Below are 24,395 nucleotides of genomic sequence, written 5' to 3'. Positions count from 1 at the left end.
ATGAGCGTTAATCACGGCCATAAATCCTTCCACCACTTCATACAGTTCCCGAAAGGGAACAGTGTGAGGATACGTACGATGATGACCTCTTGCGCAATGCACCTCCTTGGACCCTCAGTCGCAGATGCGAGGGGGCAAATCGTGCAATTGTTAAATTTTTCATTTTATTGACATGTAAAATGTTGGCCCAGTAATTCCCTTCCAAATGCGCGAGTACGATCGGGGTACTTACGCGTCTGGCCGGAGGAAATGCCGGTTTTCAGCATGCATAGTGCATGTGGGGAAAACCGGCACTTCCTGTCCTCTGAACGAAGGGGTTCAGAGGCAGAACGCGTGCGACTGCACAGGCAGCGCGTGCGCAGTAAAATTCGCTGCTTTTATTCATGCTTTCAGTGAGGTCAAGTCTTTACAACTTACACATGAAAAAAGCATGGGTACAGTTGCTCCAGAGGCTGCGGAGGAAGATATTTCTTATCGTGGAGCTTCTGAAAGTATGTATGTCTGTATATATTCCTTTGCGTGTTATGTATATATTCCTTTACTTATGTGTATGAATGTATTATTTAATTATGACTTTCAGAGAAAGTAACTTATTGGAAAATCATAATTAAAAACATACATTCATACACATAAGTAAAGGAATATAAAACATACATACATATACGTAAAGGAATATATGCGGACATACATACATAATTACTTATTACTGATGAAAAGTTTCTTTCTTAAAAGTGCTGGAAATGTTACATTACTCATTTTAGAACACTCATTTTCACATTCAATTCACACAGCCACAATTGCTCCTTCTACCTACCGTTCTGAAAACCCGTTTAAAAAAAAAAAATTAAACTTTAAAGCTTACTTAAAATTTCTTAAAATAACTTCCCTCCCTTTCCCAAACAAAAATATTGCCTTTCAGAAGCTCCACGATAAAATATATCTTCCTCCGCAGCCTTGGAACAACTTTACACATGCTTTTTTCAAGTGTAACTTGTAAGGACTTACCCTCACTGAATCCATGAATGAAATCTACGAAGTTCACTGCGCAAGCGCTGCCTGTGCAGTCGCACGCGCTGTGCCTATGAACCCCTTCGTTCAGAGGTCTGGAAATGCCGGCGTTCCCCGCATGCGCTGTGCATGCTGAACGCCGGCATTTCCAACGGCCAGATGCGTGAGTACCCAGACCGTACTCACGCATTTGGTCACGAATTTCTGGCCCAATATTACAAAGCATACGTGGGATAGAAATTGGTATGTGTTGCGCCCGTTTATCAGCCACAAAATGGGCGCAAAATTGAAAAATGTAACAGTGGAACGGCCCAATTTGCGCATGCATTCGGACCACTGCTAAATTTGTCGGGTCCATTGTTTTAGGCATCCTGGGTGGCCACCTCAAACAGTGTTAGCTTGCATATGTTAATTAGGAGCCTAACGCCTGTTGAAGGACCCCTCTGGAAAATGTATTTACGATGAGCAGAGCCAGTGCCGCTCAGAATTCCTCAGCGGCCCCTGCAGTGTCCTTTTTAAAAAAAAATTGTAATTAAGCAAAAACCTTCCTTTGGCGCCAGGGGGAGCAGCCACAATCCTTGCAATCACCGCCCCCTACCCCCCTTGCCCACTCCAACCCCACTCCCGGGACTTGTCTTCGGACTGCTGCTGGTGAGGCAAGTGGGCCGACATTCAGCATCTTCGATGTTACTGAGGCCCAGGGCCCAATCTCGAAAACAGGCCCAGACAAATTTCTACCCCTGTGTGTTCATTTACTCATAATCGTATCTGCTCCCTTCACAAAGCAAAGACAATCAAGTGGTCTTCAATGCTCGCCCGAAGAGGCATAGTCACTACAGTACCAACCATCACCTCCCACAATTGTATTAAGCACTATCTCAGGTGCAGGCACTTTATATCAGTTGCTCAGTGACGTGGCTGAGGAAGTCACAGGGTACTGGTGGTAACAGGATACTAATGGTGTAGATTGATGAGAGGCCAGAGACGTGGGGGTCGATTTTAGTTCAGGTGCGGGGAATTGGCGGTTTCCCCGAATTTAGTGATTCCGACACGATTGTAAATGGGTCTGTGAGATTGATGCAAATTTAACACAATTGGCCAATTCATTTCCAGCGTGTGGGAAGCCTTGGCAATTGAGTATTTCCAGTCAGAAAGTTGCAGAATATGACGTCATCATTGCTGCTGCTTTTAAGGTTCACAGCAAGCCTTGCTTCCTCTGCAGGCTTCCAACCTTCAACATTAAGATGGCACAGGAGCCTGCAGGAGGAACGGCCAGCAGGAGGGCCAGATCTGCGCCCAAATTACTGGATGGTGCTAGGGCCCACAGGGAGGTCCTCTTCCCTTCTTCAGGGAGTAAGAGGCCTCCCAGCCAGACCAAGGCTGTGTGGCTAGAGGTGGCAGGTCAAGTCAACTCCTTGGGGCTTACACGCAGAACGTGGTTGCAGTGCAGGAAAAGATTCCATGACCTTCTTCGCACTGGAAAAGTAAGTACTGAATGATGTTTCCATCACCCTCAATCTGATCCCCATTGCCCTTCCTCACCAGCACTCAGCTTTAGCGATCTCTTCCTGCACATCCCACTAGACACTCACATCCATGCACCCTTACCCATTCCCTCTCTCTCTATGCTCACATTCACAGAACTATGCCACAATGCAGCCCTCACACTCCCTCTCACTCTGATGCTTTGAACACAACTGACAACACACAGGGAGGGCCCTTGGTATTGCAACCTCACTCCATCTTTGTCTCCTTCTGAGTATCTATGCTCACTCCTTCATTCTCACTCAACCTCCACTTGTCTCCCTCATTGCAGGAAAAGAGAGCTCACAACAGGAGAGAGCGAGCCAGGACAGGAGGAGGGCCGCCCTCATTAGCCCAGCTCACCCCCTGGGAGGAAGGCGTCCTGGAGATTGCCAGGGTTGACCGAGATGTGGACGTTGGAGAAGGACAGGCAGGAGCATCCCCGCAAGCTGGTGACAGAATAGTTTTCCATCTCTCATTGGCATTGCATGAGTCGCTGATAATGATTCTGAAGCTACATCATATGGACTTATGATCATCTGCAAAATGCAATGTGCATGTAACCTTGGCATCACATCTCTAACTTTTTCCTGACTCCCCCACAGGACCATCGAGAGCCCCCATCCCCACTGTGCAGGAGGAAGAGCCTGAGCAGCCAGACTCCTCAGAAGAATCTGCAACCTCTTGAGGGCGCAGCGTCATCAGAAATAAGCGCACCCAGCACCAGCGCAGACACTCACACCTCGGTGGGACCTTCGGGACATAGAGTAGAGTTGTCACCTGGTGTATCACAGCTCACAAGTGAGCATCAGCAGATTGTGGAGACAGGGACAGCAGTGGAAAGTCCTCGTCGGAGGATGCAGGACTCTGCCAGCTCAGCTCAGCTGCATGTCGACCCTCTGCCTCTGGGTCCATCCGTAAGATCAGAGGTGATGGAACTCCAGGCACAGATGCATGAGTCTCTGGCAGGTTTTGTCTCTAGGGTCGCTGCAAGTGTGGAGCGAATGGAGGAGTCCATAGTGAACATGAGCAGAGCCTTTGTGGAGTCATTGGCGCATGAATGCATCAACACGGAAAGGATGGCTACCTACGTGGAAATGACTGCTGCCTCCGTGGTAAGGCTGGCTACGGTAGAAGAGAGGAGGGCTACGGCCATGGAGGAGGTTAGTTGCCAGGGTATGGAAAACATGGTGAGTGTTCAGAATAGAATGACATCTCTTGAGGAGCGATGGGCATCTATTGAACAGAGAAACCAGAACTTCATGGAAGTCCTTCTGAGTAGGACTGCCATTGCAGATACGGGTCCCCATGGCCCCCCTGATGTGCAGCAAGGTGCTCTCAAGCCACTTGAAGGCACTGAGGGGGACCTGACCCATGAGAGGGAAGTTGGTGGCAGACCTCAAGGAAGTGAGGGCTCTTCTCCAAGTGCTCACACTTCTATGCCACTGCAGAGCACTCGGTCAGAGCCCCGCCAGAGTCCACACCCAACGGAGATAGAGGTCTCAACCCCTGCATAGCCGCAGGAGCAGCAGACTGCTGGCGAGCCCTCACAGGCTCGCCATCCCAGAGGACACCCGCCAAAGGTGTCGCGACAGGAGCAGCAGGAAAGTGAGCAAGGGGCCTCCACATCTGCTGAAGCCACAGGGGAACCACTACGTAGGAGCACGCGTAAGAGGAAAATAAAGCAGAAATAGTCACAAGGGTAGTCACTTGGGTGAAATGCTGTGTATTTTGTGAAAATGCCATCAGTTGTGTGTTTCTCATAAAAATTCTGATGGCAACTTCTGCAGTTGTGGCGTGTGTCATTTCGCGAATGGGGCTGGAGGTCCTCTAATGCCAAAAGGGGAAGGAAAAAAGGCCTCCCATGCTTCTGGTAGGTGCCTCAGTTGAGGAAGCGCTGAGTGAGGGTGACGAGAGGGGTCTCGCAGGAGGTCGCACTGGAGAAGTGTGTGAGGCTCCAAACTTCCACAGCTGTGGTTATGCCTTCTAAAAGTTCCCCCAGACCTGAGACAACAACATCCTGCCACCTGCAAATGATGACTGATCAAATGTGCTCTTTAATGTTGGACCCGCAGCTAATAGTCAGCAAGCCAATAGTGTTCATGCCAGGTTTCACAGGCGTCATCCCCACCAGGCGTGTTTTATGTGGGAAAAGGGTTAAACAGGCAAGCGCCTGTTAAAATGGGATTATAAAGGCCAATTAGTGCTTTTTAAGGGCCCTAAAGACCAGTCCCGCCTGTTGCAGGCGAGACTGATTCGGGTCAATCAGACACACCTAGGTTAAGATGGCGTGGAGGCGGGAACCAGGTTGGGGGGGGTCCCGACCCCCAGGTTTTGCGATATTAACCCCCTGCACGCCTAAAAGCCCGCCTCACGGCCCAATGAAAATCAAGGCCGTGATATCTCCTGTGGGTGCTTTGAAGTGATTTTATGGTGTAAAAATTGAGGGCACAGGTGACCTTCAGTGCCACTGGTAGTAAATTCTAGCTTGTTGACTCCCTCTCTCGTCATGCATTGTACCTCCTTCAGGTCAGGTAGTCAGCTCTGTTGTGCGAGTCATGTGCTGCTTATGTCCTCTGTGCTTCCAGCCTGCCTTCTCCTCTGTTTCCTGCTGCACTAGAAGGCACCGTGCAATTGTAGGGGCCACCTGGGCAGTACACAAGAACATTTTCCATTCTATTCATCTCTATCTGTGGGGTACTTTGAAATCTTGCCCTTCATTCAGTTGATTTTGTTTATATTCTCCACTGTGCAATTCTGCACAAATTTATCATGATTGGCCCTACAAACAAGAAAGCTATTTGCACATTTTCCTGAATCCATTTTGAATAAGAGCAATCTTCAGGTCAGCACTAAACACGGACAAATAGTATGTTGGCATTTTCTGCTAGTATTTGATCTGTATTGTTTACAGATAAAGTCAGAAAATAAAGGGAGCTATGTGTTATGTTCATAAATAAATAGACGTTTTCATTATGAACAGCTAGCTTGAGCTAGTCATTTATTCAGCCATGTGGACTAGTGTACAGGCATCCATCTTGACTACTGCCTTGTGGGCAGCCCCACTACTAAACATACAGCTCCACCTAGTGTACCATTCTAGAATGACATGTTACTTACTGATCATTACACTATGGACCCTCAGTGGTATTTAAACTTCTTGGCACGGTGTTCATTACCTGTAAACATTGATTTGTGTTGTTCTGTTCTTCACATTATTGGTTATTAAATGGATGTAGCAGAACTGCACTGGGTTAGCACATTGCCCCATCACCTCTAGCACCTGGGTTCAAAGCCAGCCCCGATTCACGAAATGAAAATCTTCTCCTCTTAACAGTCGAGTGTGCAGCCTTACACAAGGAGTTAAGGAGTTTCAACCCAGTTCCCAGTGGAACAAATCCACAGCCTAAAATCCCTATAATCTGACAATAAATTGATAATACCTCTCAAAGAAGTTATATAAAATGAATGGCACTGGAACCAGAAACATCACACTGGTGCTGTCTGAGACTAGGCTTAGGAAGCTCTCTACTTCATGTAAACCTGATCTGCACTTTAATTGATGCCGATACTGTGCGCAAGAAATTACAATAACTCTACTGTCTCTCACCTATCCCTCTTTTCTTGAATTAAAAAGTCAAATCCATTTTAATTAAAAAATTACATTTATGATCAAATACTCAACTTGCTTTTCTCCTTTTCTATTTCCAGCTCTTAGATCCTGGAATGACAATCGTTGCAGTCGTGAATTTCCATTTGTTTGTAAAATTCCTTCTCTGGAGAACAACTAACCACCATAAGTAGCTTGGGCTGTTTGGAATTCATTTTGAAGGTTATTTCTCTGGAACTAGCAGCATTGATGCGAAGGCACTCCAGCCAACTGGGAAAATCAATTTTAGAAGTTCTGATCAAAATGCCACACCATTTTAACGTCAATATTTTCTGCTCTGGGTCGTAAAACAGAGCTTGGCCTATGTTCTGGCCTTTGTACTTCCAGGCTTCAATTAATCATAGCCCTTTTGATATGTAGCATGATTGCATTGTGTATAGCATAGCACCAAACTTTAATATTCTCAGATCGACTTTCTGCCCCAACACATGGTCTTGATTTTTGACTGATAGGTCAAACTTAGCTTCCAAGAATGTATTAGTTAGAGGTTTGTCATGTATATTTGTTTTATGTTGGATCATTTAGTCACAAACCCACCAAAATATGTATTTGTTAAAATTTAACAAAAAGAACTCAGAATTACATGCATTTAATTTCCTATTGCTAATTAAATTATAGCAAGCCATTAGAATGTAAAATTGCATTTCAAATGTTAATATAATTGTATTTTCAATCTTATGATCTCTGCCACTAACCCTCCCTTCCCCTAGTCCACCGGGCCAAACTTTCTCTAATGCACCCCCTGCCCTAGCCCTGAATTCACATCTTTCTCTACTTTCTCTCCTATCTCCCCTCAGCCCTCTCTGAACTCATCTTGTTCATGAGACCCACCTCCTGCTCCCTCAACCACTAAACTGCTGACCTCCCAGCTTTCCTTCCTGGCCCCCATGTCAGCTGATATTGTTAAGGGTTCTCTCCTACTCTCCCCCTCTCCTTCAAATCTGCCGTCATCATCCTACTCCTCAAAAAACAACCCTTGACCCCTCAATCCTTGCTAACTACTGCCCCAGCTCCAACCTCCCTTTCCTCTCCAAAGTCCTTGAACATGCTGTCGCCTCCCAAATCCATGCCCATCTTTCCCAGAACTCTTTGTTTGAATCCCTACAATCAGGATTCTGCCCCGCTACAGTACTGAAATGGCCCTTATCAAAGTCACAAATGACATCCTTTGTGACTGTTGACAAAGGTAAACTATCCCTCCTCATCCTTCTCGACCTGTCTGCAGCCTTTGACACGGTTGACCACTCCATCCTTCTCCAATGCCTCTCCACCGTCGTCCAGCTGGGTGGGACTGCACTCGCCTGGTTCCATTCTTATCTATCCAATCATAGCCATAGAATCACCTGCAATGGCTTCTCTTCCTGCTCCCGCACCTTACTTCTGGAGTCCCCAAGGATCAATCCTTGGCCCTCCTATTTCTCATCTACATGTTGCCCCCTGGTGACATCATCCGAAAACATAGCAGCAGTTTCCACGCCTACGCTGACGACACCCAGCTCTACCTCACCACCATTTCTCTCGACCCCTGCACTGTCTTTAAATTGTCAGACTGCTTGTCTGACATCCAGCAGTAGATGAGCAGAAATTTCCTACAGATAAATATTGGGACCCGAAGTCATTGGCCAGAATTTTGCGGGTGTCATCGGGCGCGATCAGTGGTGGGTCGGATGGGAAAGTTTTTTTTTTTGACAGCGGGTCGGGACCCCGCTGTGAACCCACTGCAACACGCCTTTCCCACTGTCGGGTCTGCCAGCACTGAGCAGACCTGACAGACAGCGGCGGGGGATCCAATTAAGCTGAATATTGCCTTTTTGAGAGATCATTAAGAATACATTTTATCTTACCTTTTCTGTTTAACTGCTCGCCCACAGGACCCATGCTGTTCGGGGGCCATGGCTATCAACCTGAGGTGAGAGTTCAGTGACCATTGCTCCAGCTGATTATTGACAGCTTCAAATGTACAGTAAAAGCTCCCACCTGACAGATCTTCACTTTCCTCAGCCACAAACTATTTCTCAGTCCATTTCCAGCACAGATTCTGCAGACTTTCCACCCTCCATCCAGTATCACCTCATTGGAAGAATTCTCTCACCATTGACAGAATGCTTCTGTCATCTCAACTTCACCTGCCATCTATTCCGTCAACATGGGTGCCCTTTATACTCTCTCAACTTGGTCCTCAGAATCCCACCACAATCAGCCCCAACACCAGGCACACCATAAGAACATAAGAAGTAGGAGCAGGAGTAGGCCATATGGCCCCTCGGGCCTGCTCCGCCATTCAATAGGATCATGGCTGATCCGAACCTAGACTCACGTCCACTTCCCTGCCCTCTCCCCGTAACCCCTAATTCCCTTATCTGCTTAGAAACTGTCTATCTCCGTTTTAAATCTATTTAATGTTGCAGCGCCCACAGCTCTCTGGGGTAGCAAATTCCATAGATTAACTACCCTCTGAGTAAAGAAGTTTCTTCTCATCTCAGTTTTGAAAGGGCAGCCCCTTATTCTAAGATTATGCCCCCTAGTTCTAGTCTCACCCATCAGTGGAAACATCCTCACCACATCCACCCGATCAATCCCCCTCACAATCTTATATGTTTCAATAAGATTGCCTCTCATTCTTCTGAACTCCAATGAGTAGAGGCCCAACCTATTCAACCTTTCCTCATACGTCAACCCCCTCATCTCCGGAATCAACCCAGTGAACCTTCTCTGAACCGTCTCCAGAGCAAGTATATCTTTTCTTAAATATGGAAACCAAAACTGCACGCAGCATTCCAGGTGTGGCCTCACCAATACCCTGTATAACTGCAGCAAGACTTCCCTGTTTTTATACTCCATCCCCCTTGCAATAAAAGCCAAGATTCCATTGGCCTTCCTGATCACCTGCTGCACCTGCATACTAACTTTTTGTGATTCATGCACCAGGACCTCCAGATTCCTTTGTACTGTAGCACTTTGCAGTTTCTCTCCATTTAGATAATAACATGCTCTTTGATTTTTTCTGCCAAAGTGCATAACCTCACACTTTCCAATATTATATTCCATCTGCCAAATCTCCGCCCACTCACTTAGCCTGTCTATGTCCTTTTGCAGGTTTTTTATGTCCTCCTCACTCACTGCTTTCCCTCCCATCTTTGTATCGCAACAACGACCACCCCAACCTTCTCCGCAATCACCTGATGCTGCACAGGACACTGGGCGTCAACACCCGACCACATTGCTGCCCGGGAGGCCAGGGATGGCCTCACCATGGCCAGATTTACTTCACTTGACTCTGTACACCCTGGCTGCCACATGATGCGCCAGGTTGGCACCACCCCACACCAATACCATAAGGCATCCTTATAATGTCCAAGCCATTCATTTCACACACTGACCACCATTGCAGGGGGGTGCGGTTATGTCTCACCATTCACTGCAACTCACTAAACCACTTCCAAAGGTGCACACAAATCTGTCCAAGAACGCAAAGTGTTGAAAATAAAGGTTTCAATGTTTGACACCACATTAACAGGAACTTCACATGAACATTGGCTAAAACACCCAAGTGCCTACTCTTGTGTGTTGTTAGTTGGTAGGATGAGGGTGAGTGTGAGGGGATGGCTAGTGAGATGAGGAAGTGATAATATAGATAGAGAGGGATTGGTGGAGGTGCAAGGTAAGTTGGTGTGAGTAAGGATATGCTGGGGTAGGGTAGAGAAGGTAGAGTGATGGGGATGTGATGAGAGGCACAGCAGGATGAAGGTAAATGTGGCTTTGTACTAACGTTTCGTGATCTACTGAGACCATTGAAATGTTAGTGCTACTGCACCCAGGTCTTCCTGACCACATCCCTGCTTGTGCCCTCCTGTGCAATTTGCAACCAGGCTGTGTCAGTGTCCTGGGGAGGTCTCTTCCACCCATGGGAAGGGACGAGGACCTCCCTGCATATGGAGGGAGTCATGGGAGAACCTGAGTGCAGCCCTGCACCTCTGTGCAGTGCTTCTCAGTGCTTGCAGCTCTTCAGTGCTGTAGAACACTGACAGCACAAATATCAAAAGAAAGTTGGCCATGGTTCCTCTAAGGAAACCAGCTGATGACGGGTCATCAAATGACACCACCAGACCCACTTCCTCTAATTGGCCAGGAAACGCGCTGGGCAGGCTTAACAAGCTCCATCAACGGAAAGTCATTTTCCAGAGCGGGATGGAGCCAGCAGTGGGGCCGCGACCTGCCACCAACATTGCCCGCCCCGGACCCGCCGTGGTGAGCAAAATCCCGGCCATTGTCTTCAGTCCCCACCACAAACTCCGTTCACTAACCAACAACTCCATCACTCTCCCTGGCAACTGTCTGAGGCTGAACCAGACTGTTTGCAACCTTGGTGTCATATTTGACCCCGAGATGAGCTTCTGAACGCTATCCGTGGAATCACTAAGACCGCCTATTTCCACCTCTGTAACATCGCTCGACTCCGCCCCGCCTCAGCTCATCTGCTGCTGAAACCCTCATCCAAGCCTTTGTCAATTCTAGCCTTGACTATTCCAACGCACTCCTGGCTGGCTTCCCATTTTCTACCCTACATAAACTTGAGGTCATCCAAAATTCTGCTGCTCGTGTCCTAACCAAGTCCTGTTCACCCATCACCCCTCTGTTTACTGGTCTACATTGGCTCCCGGTCCGGCAATGCCTCAATTTTAAAATTCTCATCCATGTTTTCAAATCCCTCTGTTGTCTCTTCCCTCTCTAGCTCTGTAACCACCTCTAGCCCTAAAACCCTCTGAGATATCTGCGCTCCTCCAATTCTGGCCTCATGAGCATCCCCGATTTTAATCGCTTCACCATTGGCGGCTGTGCCTTCAGCTGCCAAGGCCCTAAGCTCTGGAATTCCCTCCTTAAACCACTCCAACTCTTTACCTCTCTCTCCACCTTTAAGACGCTCCTTAAAACCTACCTCTTTGACCAAGTTTTTGGTCATCTGCCCTAATCTTTCCTTATGTGGCTCGGTGTCAAAGTTTGTTTGATAGTGCTCTGTGAAGCGCCTTGGGATATTTTACTACGTTAAAAATACTATATAAATACACGTTGTTGTTGCTGTTATGATCTTGATGTCAATTCAGAAACCTGTATTGTGGTATCACATAGACATCACTATGTCATATATCTGGGGTTTTATAATCTGTATAATCTTTCAGATATACTGTACTAGCAAAGTTTGAAAAATAATAGTTCAGGTGCAAAAGTACAGCATACAACTTCACCTGCTTGCTTACCTTTGTAATAGGGGTTGAAACAATTTGATGGGAAGGGGAGCTATGTGGATGTAACCCTTGGGTTCTAATTAAAATTTAGCAATACCCAAATGTCTGTTGGTGATGTTGTCCAGATAGTGAAAAATGTCAAATTATAAAATCAATAGTTATTCAATACCCCAAAAAAAACTTTGTGTTGAATATCATAAAATATGAAAATTTTGACAGCATGACTGAATGAAATGTCAGGTTCATCAGTCATATCATTTCCAGACGTGTCTCTGAACTGGCTTGTTTCTAATACAGTATAAACAAATAACATTAAGTGCTCTCCTTCCAGTGATATGTCCAAGTGGAAAAATTACTCTGTGGTCTGAATGATAAATTCCACTCTCATTCATGATATCACTGAAAAGTTAATGAGTGACATCATTATAAAGCAAACTTCTACACATAATATTTGTTTCCAGCATTTGACAAGCAATTGTAAAGCATCAACAACAGAAGCCAGGAAGTACTGAGAGGCACCAATAAATATATTTACAACGTTTAGGATTGTGGGTGCATACCAATAGTTAAACATATGTGTGCTGAACATCCCTAGGAGCTTTCAAAATCGTCTTTTAAAATTGCCTTTAAATTGATAGTTTCAATTGAAAAGTAGACCATTTAATTATTGGCAGTTTGTATAAGTGAAAAGCTGTAATCTTGTTCCATTGTATGTTTCATTTCAGTGCACAAATGGCACTGCACTCTTTAAAGCATGGAGCCACTGATAAAGGCAGCTTTCAGAGAGCTCTTTTGCTGCTTTCTGTGTCAGTCAGTTTTATTGATTTAAAAGTTTTACTGTGTGGAAAAAGAGAAAGGCCGCTAACAAAACACACCAACTATTTTGAAAGGCCGTCATTATTTCTGGAGCACAATTAAATTGATTGTGACAAAAATGTAAGCAAATCAAATGAAAAGGGTTTTCTTATTTGATCTTTGCCAGACAGCAAGGACAGAATAAAATATCTACTGCAGCTGATTTTGGTCCCTCTTTCATTTGACCTAACAGGCAATTGCACTGCCATTAGACACAGCAGTCCAAAAGAAATCCAACTACAGTATTTAGAACCGAACATTTTGTTCCACATAAATTGCAGCCACTTGTTGCTTGACTTTATGGGCTACTCCTTCCATAGTACAAGCTATTACCGTCCGCTACTGTTCAGAGAATCACTTCTGTTGTGTATGTGAAGACAACAGAAAGGAGAGATCTCCCTTACAGCAGCAGACACATTTCTGATACACTCATTCCCCTTTTTATTGCCTAAGACCTCAACTTCCAACCTAAATAAACTGCACAGGTCCAACTACATTTCCATTTCAAAGGTGCTAAATCTTGTTAGCCAGTGCAGTTTCCACTGTCGCCAGGCAGTATTCTAAAAGCTGTGACCACTGAATATGCAAACCAAGCGTTTGATGGGATATTGTTGCTCTAATGTTAGCCTTATTTATTTTCTATGATAGACCAAGGAATTAGATCTGTACACGGATGGTATTTTTGTATAGCTCTTTACTTTCAATTTATTCAGTGACCAATAGTCACACAATGAGCTTTTAGACAGCATTTTACAGAAAATGATGCACCTTCAGTATATTGTTAAAATGACTTGTATAGGTCTTAATTTCTGTACATTTGATACAAAATTAAAAGCTTTTTTTCTTTTTGTCATGTTTCAATTCATTGTCAGGGCAAGAGACAATGAAATCCTCACACTTCCATCATGTTGTGTGCTGCCTAATTACAGGTATTTTGGTAGCTGGAGCTCCATATTTTAAACATAGATTGAAATTGTCCTTCATGTCGGTCCAACCTTTACGAGCCGAAACCGATGAATGGGCCACATGTGATTCTGCAGAAATGCTAGTTCCACACATAAAAATGTAAGAACCCCTCCCCCATACACACAAAATGCCAGATCTCTTGTGTAGTTTGGGGAGTTCAGGCTACACTGCCATGGTGGGACCTTGGTGTAATATATGTCAGAAACGCTAATATTGAGTTAAACCAAGCTCTTAAGGGGTTAAATTCACAGGACAGCAGAGCTGGGAGATGCAGATTAAGGTTCAGCTGAAGGCCCTGAAATAACTGGGTTGGAGGATAAAGTAAATTAGCAATTATGTCCTTGAGAGGGTCAAGAATTTTTGATGGGGCCAGTGTATGCCGATGTTCTGCTGGAGAAGCACCTGGGCATTAAGTTACAATGCATGCTGTAGTAGCAGCCATATGCAAGTGATGGAGTTAGGATAGGATGCCATCACCCATCATAAGTTCCATTACTTTTGCCTTCCCCTCTGCCCTTGAGAACCTGCCCTTAAAAGGCGCAGTGTGGGAGGACTTGTTCATCAAGGCATTCTTCATTAAAGGGACACAACTCAACTGAGATTACATGTGGAGACTTTTTCCCTTGGGAGTTACTGCAGGTAGTGCAATTTTTTTCCCTGCTTTTGTACTTAGGAAGCCTTGCTCTACATTCTGCATCAGCCTTGGAAAGCATTCTATGTCAAGGCAATTACTGAGCTATGATCTGAGATCTGCACAATAGGCTTTCCAATGGGAATTGAACATTACATGATCCATATGGAGTAAGAGGAGCAGCAGGAGGTTCTAAGGTAAGCCAGATTAATTAGGCAGCACCAGAGAAGAGCCAGACCATCCCAGCAGGATCTATATGTCCAGGTGCATTTTCCAAGATCTTACCCAGAAGCTCTGGACTGGATTTTCTCAATGGGGGCACGTTGGGGGCAGGACTGCTGGTTGTCAGGTTTCAGTCCCGCCCCCAATGATGTCCAGCCAACCCATGCTATTTTCCCTTGGTTGACCTTGTTAGCTGGCCAATTAAGGGAAAGCTGGTGACAGAGGACGTCAGATGAATTGTCAGCGTTTGACAGCTTTGAGAAGCTGTCAAACACTGACAATCTCTGTTCTATGGTAAGCCCTTGGACTGAAGAATCACCAAACCTCTCTCCTTAGCGGAAAGCAGATGGAGAATGCAGCAGCCATTCTGTCATCTCTGCCGTTGAGATGAGGCACCTCCGGATCCCCAAGGGTTGAAGCCTGCAGGAAAAAGCAAAGGTAAGTAAACTTTTTCCAACACTTTACACTCACCTCTCATACTTACCTCTCCACAGTTGCACCCATCACTCACCTTTACAGCGGACTTTTCGACCCCTCTCACCCCCGCAGACCCACTGCTCGCCTCGCTGACCCTGGCGAGGTTCGCAGCCGTCGAGAAGCCCGCATTTGTGTGGGTAAAATGGGGATAAGCCGCTTAACTGCCCGTTAACTACCTGACTCAAGGATGACCATGCTATTGAAATGCGCAAACAAAGGTTCTGGTGTCTGGATTGATCCAGGGGTGCCTTGCAGTATGAGGGTTGGTACCCACTCCCAGTTTCTGCCATTTTCCCGGCAGTACTGCCTCCATACCCGCCTCCCCAGGGCTGGTAAAACTCCCCCCTCTGTCTCAGGAGGCTGAGCTTCAGTCATGAAGCTTTGGGGGAGCTCTGTTTATTGCTGCAGCCAGATCTGCAATATGTACAGCTCTCAATGTGGCAAAGAAAGTGATCCCAGCTTTCAACTGTGGTGTATGTAACCTGTTCCACCTTAAGAGAACTTAAGCCTGTTCCACCTTAAGAGATGTACTACTTTCTCTGGCTGCTGTATACGTAATACCGGTGGTGACCACACCGGTATATAAGCACTGTGGAGTAATATTGTATTCAGTATAGTCCCTACCTCCAACCAGTAAAGACCTGTTGAATTTACTCTTGTAGTCTGTGTAGTAATTATCACTATAACACACAGACTTAACAGTGGCGACGAGTCCGATTCTTACCCTGCGGCAGTTATTTCCACGGCGGCTTCGTCCACAGACAGGACGTCGAAGAGAGGTTTCCACCCTCATCACCCTACTGGAAGACACGTCGAACGGCAGGCATAGAGAAACCGGAGTGCAGAAGACATCCTGACCTCGAAGCCTCCATCAGCGACTGTCAGCTTCTTCTTTCTACCTCGGTGGTGGGTAAGCCGGGCAGCGACGCGACAGAAAGTCAACCGCGTTGGCTGTACAGACGGGGCTGGGAAGACGGAGGAATAAGGGCGGTGAGATCGATCGCGACCAGAGATAAGGGCCGGGCCGCTTTCGAGCGAGAGGCGCAGCGCGGGGACATCGATCGCGACCGGAGATAAGGGCCGCATTCGGGCTAAAAGGCGCAGCGTCTGGGGAAACTGAAGGCGCGAGAGCCGCGGTGAAGCGGAGACAGCGTCGGGGGACGGTTGAAGACCGGCAAGAGTGGGAAAACTGCCATTTTGTGGGCGGAGGACGATGACAAGAGCGGGAAGCCGCCATCTTGGATAACATAAAAATACAATAAATTGCAACGATGCCTAAACATGGGAACATTAATACCTTTGATAGTGACATCGAAGATTGGGCCATGTATGTAGAACGCATACAAAATTATTGTAAGGCAAATAAAATTCCTGATGCAGATAAAGCACTAACATTATTAAATTTAATGGGTGCGAAGACATACGGGCAATTGAAACACCTTGTATCACCAGATGAACCGGCGGATAAGACGTTCGAGGAGATTGTTACTGTCCTGAAAAATCATCTAAACCCCACGCCGCTGATGCTAGCGGAACGATTTAAATTTTACGACAGAAGGCAGCTGCAGAATGAAAGCAATGCTGAATATTTGATGGAATTACGTAAGCTAGCAAAATATTGTCAGTTTGGAATGGGACTGACAGAGGCACTACGAGATAAATTTGTGTGTGGTTTATTTAAACAGGATACACAAAAGCGACTGCTCGAGGAGAATGAGCTGACGCTTGAGAAGGCGGTCACTATGGCAGCAGCACACGAAGCCGCAGCGAGAGGCACGGCAGTAATGCAGCTACGGTCACCGGAACTCGGCACAAACAAATTGGGTTTGAGTTCTGTCAAATGTTATCGTTGTGGAAAGACAACGCACGATCAGAACCAGTGTTGGTTTAAAAACCAAGAATGCAGAACGTGTGGCAGGCTTGGCCACATAGCTAAAGTATGCCGGTCAGGAAAGAAGACCAGCAACAAAAAGTCACCGCAAGGAAAATACGCAAAGGTACACAAGGTGACAAAGAACAATTTGACCGAACAGAAGTCAGATTCAGACACTAGCAGTAATGAACTGGATAGCTTAAGAGCACACAACGTTGGTAAGGATGCAGATCTCCAGACAATTTGGGTCACTCTTCAGATAGCAGGAGTCCAAGTAAAAATGGAATTGGACACTGGATCGGCATTGACGGTCATGAATAAGAAAGATTACAGAAGGTTATTCCAACATATTCCCCTACAGGATACGGAGATTATATTGAAAACATACACGGGGCAAAGAGTGTACCCCATCGGAAAAATAGAGGTAGAAGTGGTCCACAAGGGCGAAGAAAGCCAAGTAATGGACTTATATGTGCTACCTGAAGGAGGTCCACCACTACTAGGACGGGAGTGGATTAGGAAAATGAATATGGACTGGCACTCCTTGAAGGCACTAACGGTAGATTCCGGGGAAACAGATGTCAAACCTAAACGATTGTCCAGAATATTGGATGATGCTAAAGAGGTGTTCCAGCAGGGACTGGGAACACTGAGAGGAATTACGGCAAACATCAAGATTGATGAACATGCACAACCAAAATTTTTTAAAGCCAGACCGGTACCCTATGCAATACGACCTACTGTTGAAGCGAAACTGGAAGCACTAGAACGTTCAGGTGTACTGTTTAAGGTAGATTGGAGTGAGTGGGCTATGCCCATTGTTCCCGTTATGAAACGTCCTGCGAGCAACAAGCCAGGAGATCCAGGGAAGGTTCGCATCTGTGGAGATTTCAAAATCACCGTTAATCCGGTGCTTCACACGGTGCAGTATCCGCTTCCACGGATTGAGGATATTTTCGCTTCATTGTCTGGCGGGAAACACTTCACCAAGATAGACCTGGCGCAGGCGTACTTGCAGATGGAGGTTGAGGAAGAGTCACGCCAATACCTCACGATCAACACGCATCGAGGGTTGTACCGGTACAATAGGCTGGTTTTTGGAGTGGCATCAGCTCCAGCAATTTGGCAGAGGGCCATGGAGCAGGTATTACAGGGAATTCCAGGCACACAATGTTACCTGGACGATATTCTGATCACAGGTGATGGTGATGAACAACATCTCGCAAACTTGGAACTGGTGCTCAACAGACTGAAAGAGTATGGACTTAGAGTAAATCGGCAGAAATGTGAGTTCTTCCAGAAGCGGATCTCGTACTGTGGCCATGTCATTGACCGGGAGGGGCTTCATAAGTCTCCTGACAAGATTGAGGCAGTTGTAAAGGCTCCCGCTCCGGAGAATGTCTCTCAGTTGAGGTCGTTTCTAGGATTAATTAACTATTACCATAAATTTCTGCCAAATCTATCCACGGTACTGCACCCGTTAAACGCTCTTTTACAGAAAGGGGTACCATGGGAATGGGGCGAAAACTGTAAGAAGGCATTTCGCAAAAGCAAAGAATTGATCACCTCAGAGGAAGTGTTGGCTCACTTCAACCCGACACTGCCTATTCGGTTGGCTTGTGATGCTTCTCCATATGGTATTGGGGCAGTACTCTCACACAAGTTGCCAAATGGCACGGAAAGGCCAGTCGCGTTTGCATCCAGATCATTGACCTCCGCTGAGCGCAACTATGCGCAGATCGATAGGGAGGCTCTTAGCCTTGTATGGGGAGTGAAGAAGTTTAATCATTACCTGCAGGGCCAAAAATTCACACTTCTGACAGACCATCAACCGTTGGTATCCATTTTTAACCCTAAGAAGGGTGTTTCGGTGATGACAGCGCAGCGTCTCCAGAGATGGTCTCTTTTCCTAGGGGCACATCAATATCAAATAGAATTCAAAGGTACGAAACAGCATGGCAATGCTGATGGGCTGTCGCGCCTGCCACTACCTGAAGAAGAAGACACGACGAAAGTTGACCCTGTTGAGTTATTGCATTCGACCATCATCGAGTGTTTACCAGTCACCAATGCAAGTATTGAAAGAGAAACCAGGAACGACCCGACACTGTCCAGAGTCTACGAGGTGACAGTGAGAGGATGGCCAACACGGGGTGATCCTCTGTTACCGGCATTTTCGGCAAGGCGAGACCAGCTGTCCGTCTGCCATGGTACCTTGATGTACGGGACAAGAGTGATTATTCCTCCCAAGTTAAGGGAAAGAGTTTTAAACGAACTGCATGAAGGTCATCTGGGGGGAGTTAAAATGAAAAGTCTTGCTAGGGCTTATGTATGGTGGCCGGGTATTGACCAACAGATTGAGGAGTTAACGAAAAGCTGCGCTGGGTGCCAAAAAGTGCAAAATGCACCTCCGATAGCACCGCTACACCCATGGGAATGGCCTTCAGCCCCATGGCAACGCGTACACATTGACTTTGCTGGTCCATTCATGGACTCCATGTTCCTAATCGCGGTGGACGCACATTCCAAATGGCCAGAAGTCATCAAGATGAATACCACTACTTCAGAAAAGACAATTGCGGTGTTAAGAACAATATTCGCAAGGAACGGATTGCCAGAACAGATCTGTTCAGACAACGGACCACAGTTTGTATCGGAAGAATTCCGACAATTCTTAAAGAAGAATGGAGTAAAACATTATACCTCTGCCCCATATCATCCGGCGACAAACGGGTTGGCTGGAAGATTTGTCCAGACATTCAAAAAGGCAATTAAGGCCATGAACGATGATCAGATTCCGCTGCAACACAAGGTCGACAAGTTCCTGATGTCATATCGAAACGCCGATCATGCAGTGACTAACCAAAGTCCTGCCATGATGTTTTATAACAGGAGGTTGCGGTCCAAGTTGGACTTGTTAAAACCAAATGTGCGGAGGGAAGTGGAAAACAAACAGTTTCGGCATATTAACAACAAAACCACTCGAACTTTCGACGTAGGACAACCAGTGTTGGCAAGGGGCTATGGAAATGAAAAATGGCAGTCCGGAACAATTCGGGCCAGACAAGGACCTCTGATGTACACAGTAGATATTGGTCATAATGTGATAAGGCGTCATGCGGATCAACTGGTAGAGTCGAGAGCAAGGGTCGAACCCATGGTTGTGACAGAGACAACTGTGGAAGACGTTAATGAACCTGAAGCATCTACCTCAGCAGGGAGTGTACTTGATGATGATGACACCCAATACATTGGAAACCAAATAGAGGAGGCACCTCAACGACAAGAATCAGAGACTACTGAGAGGCGTTATCCAAGCCGCATCAGAAAGCCTCCTGAGAGACTGAACCTTTGAACTGTTATACCTGAAGTTATATATGTATATATGTTATTATGTTATGTTAAATGGGGATATGACTGTTAAGCTAAAAAGGGAGGATAGTGGTGTATGTAACCTGTTCCACCTTAAGAGAACTTAAGCCTGTTCCACCTTAAGAGATGTACTACTTTCTCTGGCTGCTGTATACGTAATACCGGTGGTGACCACACCGGTATATAAGCACTGTGGAGTAATATTGTATTCAGTATAGTCCCTACCTCCAACCAGTAAAGACCTGTTGAATTTACTCTTGTAGTCTGTGTAGTAATTATCACTATAACACACAGACTTAACATCAACGTTTATGACACAAGAGGACTTGTTCCAGATCAGCCAATTTGCTGTGCATTCCTCTATAATGCAAGTCACCAATGCCTTATTTGGCAGGGCAGCACAATTTATACAATTTGACATTTCTCCCATACAAATGGCTGAGAGGGCCATCAGATTTCCCAGTTTTGTTGGGGCTATTGATTGCAGCCTTGGGCTTGCCCCAAACGTAATTGCCTGGATTTATATGAACTGCAAAGGCTTCTATTCCCTAAATGTGCAGCTTGTTTGTGGTGACTGGTACAGATTCTTGCACGTAGATTTACGACATGCCGGAAGCTGTCATGATGCTTTGATACTCCGTTGGCCTAGTGTCCCAGCTCTATTTCAACAGTAGATGCAAAGTGGTGACAATAGATACCTGCTACTCCTCATGGATCATAACTTTTCTTTGTAGGACCACCATTGCAGCAGAGGAGAGAAGCACACGTGAAGACAAGGATAAGAATTGAGCATGCCATTGGAATGCTCAAACAAAGGTTCTGGTGTCTGGATTGGTCCCGGGTTGCCTTGAAGTATGAGCCCAGCACCGCCTCGCAAATTGTGATATCCTGGCAGCTTTCCATCCTCCACCCTTCATAAACTTAAGTTCATCCAAAACTCGGCTGCCCGTGTCCTAACTCGCACCAAGTTCCGTTCACCCACCACTCCTGTACTCGCTGACCTACATTGGCTCCCCATCCACCAACGCCTCAATTTTAAAATTCTCATCTTTGTGTTCAAATCCCTCCATGGTCTTGCTCCTCCCTATCTCTGATCTCTTGTACATCCCCAATTTACATCACTCCACCGCTGGCGGCCATGCGTTCAGCCTTCTAGGCCCCAAGCTCTGGAATTCCCTCCCTAAATCTCTCTACCTCTGTCTCCTCCTTTAAGATGCTCCTGAAATCCTACCTCTTTGATCAAGCTTTTGGTCTCCTGTCTCCTTTGGCTTGGTATCAATTTTTGTCTGCTTACGCTCCTGTGAAACGCCTTGGGATATTTTGCTACGTTAAAGGTGCCATATAAATGCAAGTCATTATTGTTGAGGTAGCATATTGTGTGCTTCATAAATTTGCAATCGGGAAAGAACTGATGGTAGATGTCCCAGAGGATTCCAGAGAATCTGATGATGGCACTGATAATATTGGACCTGGCCCATAGAGAACAGGAAGCAGGTGCAGCAGCAACAGCTGAGAGACAACCTCATTTGGCACACCTTCACAGGTGAAGAGAGAATATTTGGAAGTCTCAGCCCATCAAACATTTGCCTTCTCTCACCAAACTCTCGATGGTCTAAGGAAGAACCTTTCTCCTCACAGCTAGCCATCACATCCTAAACCTGAACCTCAACATCAGTGATTTTCTGTTCCCCATTGTCATAGCAGAAAAGCAAACACCAAGCAGTCCTTACACCAAATGTTCTAGTGATTTATTACAACTATTTACAAAAACATAATTTGGTTCTGTCACCGTGCACACCATGCAAGCTTTTATCTGCCCTATTTTAACATGAGGGTCTGAGATGTAGATGGTGCTGCAAAATATTATGAGCCTCTTGGGATGAAGGTGACCCTTTTCTCAGAGCCCTCAAGTCCCCGGAAGGACACAGGGCAGGCTGAGTCTTCAAAATGGACTCCTTGGCAGCCTGATCCTGTAAAGATGAAGGCTCATACAGGGGGAGCTGATGGAGTGCTCCGCCTTGCTGCTGCTGTGAGGGGAGACAGCTTCATTGGTACTGGGAACAACATTCAGGTTACCAGTGATCTGAGAGAGCATGGATCTCACTGATTCAGAAAGATCCTTAAATACCTGAGAAAGTGTCAACCAAATGTCTTTTAGTCACTCCAAGATGCTGCCTTGCATTCTTTGCAATCAGGTTGGCACTGACTTCCCCAGACTGTCCACCAAGACTTGCTGTCCTTCATTCAATGGCTCCACATTCAGTTGACTGGCTTGCCTGGATTTCTCATGAAGTGGGGGGACATTTGCAGATGCTCCTGAGGTTGCCACTTTCTCCCGGCTGTCCTGCAATGAGTTGGAACCTTCTCGGATGTTGGCGCACAGTAGAGCAGTGGCACACAGTAGAGCAGGACATCCTGGGAAAGGACATATGTTTCTGCTCTGCTAGGATCCTTCTCTTCATGGTAGGAGCTCTAAGATCATCATCCATTTTCTCTGCAGCCAGGGGCTGACAAGGTTTATGCCTCCATTCAACTACATCAAAGGAAGAAAGAGAGAACTTGCATTTATATAGCAGGTTTCACAACCTCAGGGCTGTCCCAAAGTGCTTTATAGGCAATGAAGTTCTTTGGAAGTGTAGTCACTGTTGCAATGTAGGAAATGCGACAGTCAACTTGAGCACAGCAAGGTCCCACAAACAGCAATGAGATAATGACCAGATAATCTGTTTTAGTCATGTTGGTTGAGCGATAAATATTGGCCAGGACAACAGGAGAATTCCCCTGTTCTTCTTTGAATAGTGCCATGGTATCTTTTACGTCTACCTGTGAGAGTAGACAGGACTTCAGGTTTTAATATCTCATCCACAAGCCAGCATCTCCAACCAGTGCAGCACTCCCTCAGTACTGTACTGGAGTGTCAGTCTAGATTTTGTGCTCAAGTCTTGTCAAGTGGGACTTGAACCCACAAACTTCTAACTTAGAGGCGTGAGTGCTACCCACTTTTTTTTAATATTATACTTTATTGAACATTAAGAACATTTACAACATCGTGATCATTACATTGTATGATACAAATCAATTCCACCGCTCTGCACAGCCATTCCGCCGCCACCTTTTAACATCAAAACCTGAAGTTTAATTTGTCACCTGCAACATAAATTAATCGATTGTACTTTAAAAATTGGTTGTAAAATACTGTCCTTAAATTCCTTTCTGAATAAAACATCCACAGAGCCTTATAATGATCTTTTAGCTTATATTTAAAATACTCTTTTAGATTGATTCTCCTCCCCTTAAAAAACAGAGCATTCCTTCTTTGCACAATCACGAATCTAGCCAAACTGAACATTAAATTAATTGCCACTCCGCTAGACTCTGGCAGACTCTCCTGCAATCCCCATCTCAAAATTGAGTCCCACGGAATTCCCATTCTCGCTCTTCGGTCCCCACCCAGCAAAAAAGCTTCACACAACTGTCGAACATAGTACTTAAAGTCATTTAACTGTGGACATAACACCAGTAAATGGGACAGAGTCTCATCCTGTGTCCCACACACTGAGCAAGTTGCCGCCTCCACTCGTCCAATCTTGCACAAGACCGTCATGGTAAAAATCCAGTTATGAGCCAATTTGAAGTCCAGTTCAATCCATTCTGGGCATTTAAAATTCGCCCACACTCCCTTCCAAATCCTGTTGAAGTCCAGCTGTGGGTATATACTCTGCCAGAACTCCTGACCAGCAGGTGTCTTGAATCTCCATTCTCTGAATACCTCATAGAAATCTCGAGTATTACAGTTGTCAAATTGGACCAACTCTCCCCCTTTCTCCAGTACAAAGCTTGGAAAAGCAGGACGAATTTTACTTCCTTTGGAGATTTCCGCATTTATTTCTTCCATCCAATCTTGTGGCATTGCCCTCACAATCTTTTCATACATGATTCCTATTGCTTTTCCTTCTACCTCCTGATCCTCCTCCCACACCATGTCCCTCACTATCGCTTCCGGCAACCAACCTGGAATCACCTCGTATAATACATCTTTCACAGATATAATCCCAGCTTTTATAAAAGCTTGATTAAATAAAACCTCTCCTTTGATGTTGACCCACCTGTTCAAAAATAAGGGCTGTTCTAAAAATTCCTCAGTCCCCTTGGGCATAAACTGCACACTTTTTAAAAATTGACCCCAAGTCTCGACAACCCCCTTATAAAACCTAGGGAGAAGTTTAATCGATTTCAAAAACATATTATTGTATTCCATATGCAATATCCCCTGCCCTCCTATCCCACTTCGTTTTAAAAAATGCTCAAAACAACTCTTCCAAAAACTTGTATTTGACTTCTGAAGAAATCTCTTCACCCATTTGATTCTAAAGGATTTTTTCTTCAAATCAATATCTGGGAAATTGAGTCCTCCCTGATTTCTCCATCCAATGATGGTATTGTAAGCCACCAAGGCTGGTTTCCCTTCCCATAAAAACCTCACACAAGCCTCTCAGATGGACTTTTCTGCCCACTCAGGAATATCCCCCACCGTCAATAAGTACCATAGCTTAG

General features: G+C 45.7%; 1 protein-coding gene across 1 annotated transcript in view; it reads left to right on the top strand.

Moving 5' to 3' along the window:
- Positions 1–13,148, top strand: part of clec19a (C-type lectin domain containing 19A) — a 110,491-nt gene extending 97,343 nt beyond the window's left edge. The window contains exon 5 of the mRNA XM_086000820.1: positions 6,244–13,148. Coding sequence (XP_085856946.1) covers positions 6,244–6,323 — 80 coding nt within the window. The 3' untranslated portion in view covers positions 6,324–13,148. The remainder of the gene's footprint in view (positions 1–6,243) is intronic.
- Positions 13,149–24,395: the final 11,247 nt, after the last annotated feature.

This window comes from Somniosus microcephalus, chromosome 11 (assembly GCF_052327205.1).
Source record: "Somniosus microcephalus isolate GS21.2 chromosome 11, FLI_Smic_1.0, whole genome shotgun sequence".
Taxonomy (NCBI): Eukaryota; Metazoa; Chordata; class Chondrichthyes; order Squaliformes; family Somniosidae; genus Somniosus; species Somniosus microcephalus.
Note: the sequence above shows the minus strand (reverse complement) of the source record. Positions and strands in the feature narration are given on the sequence as shown.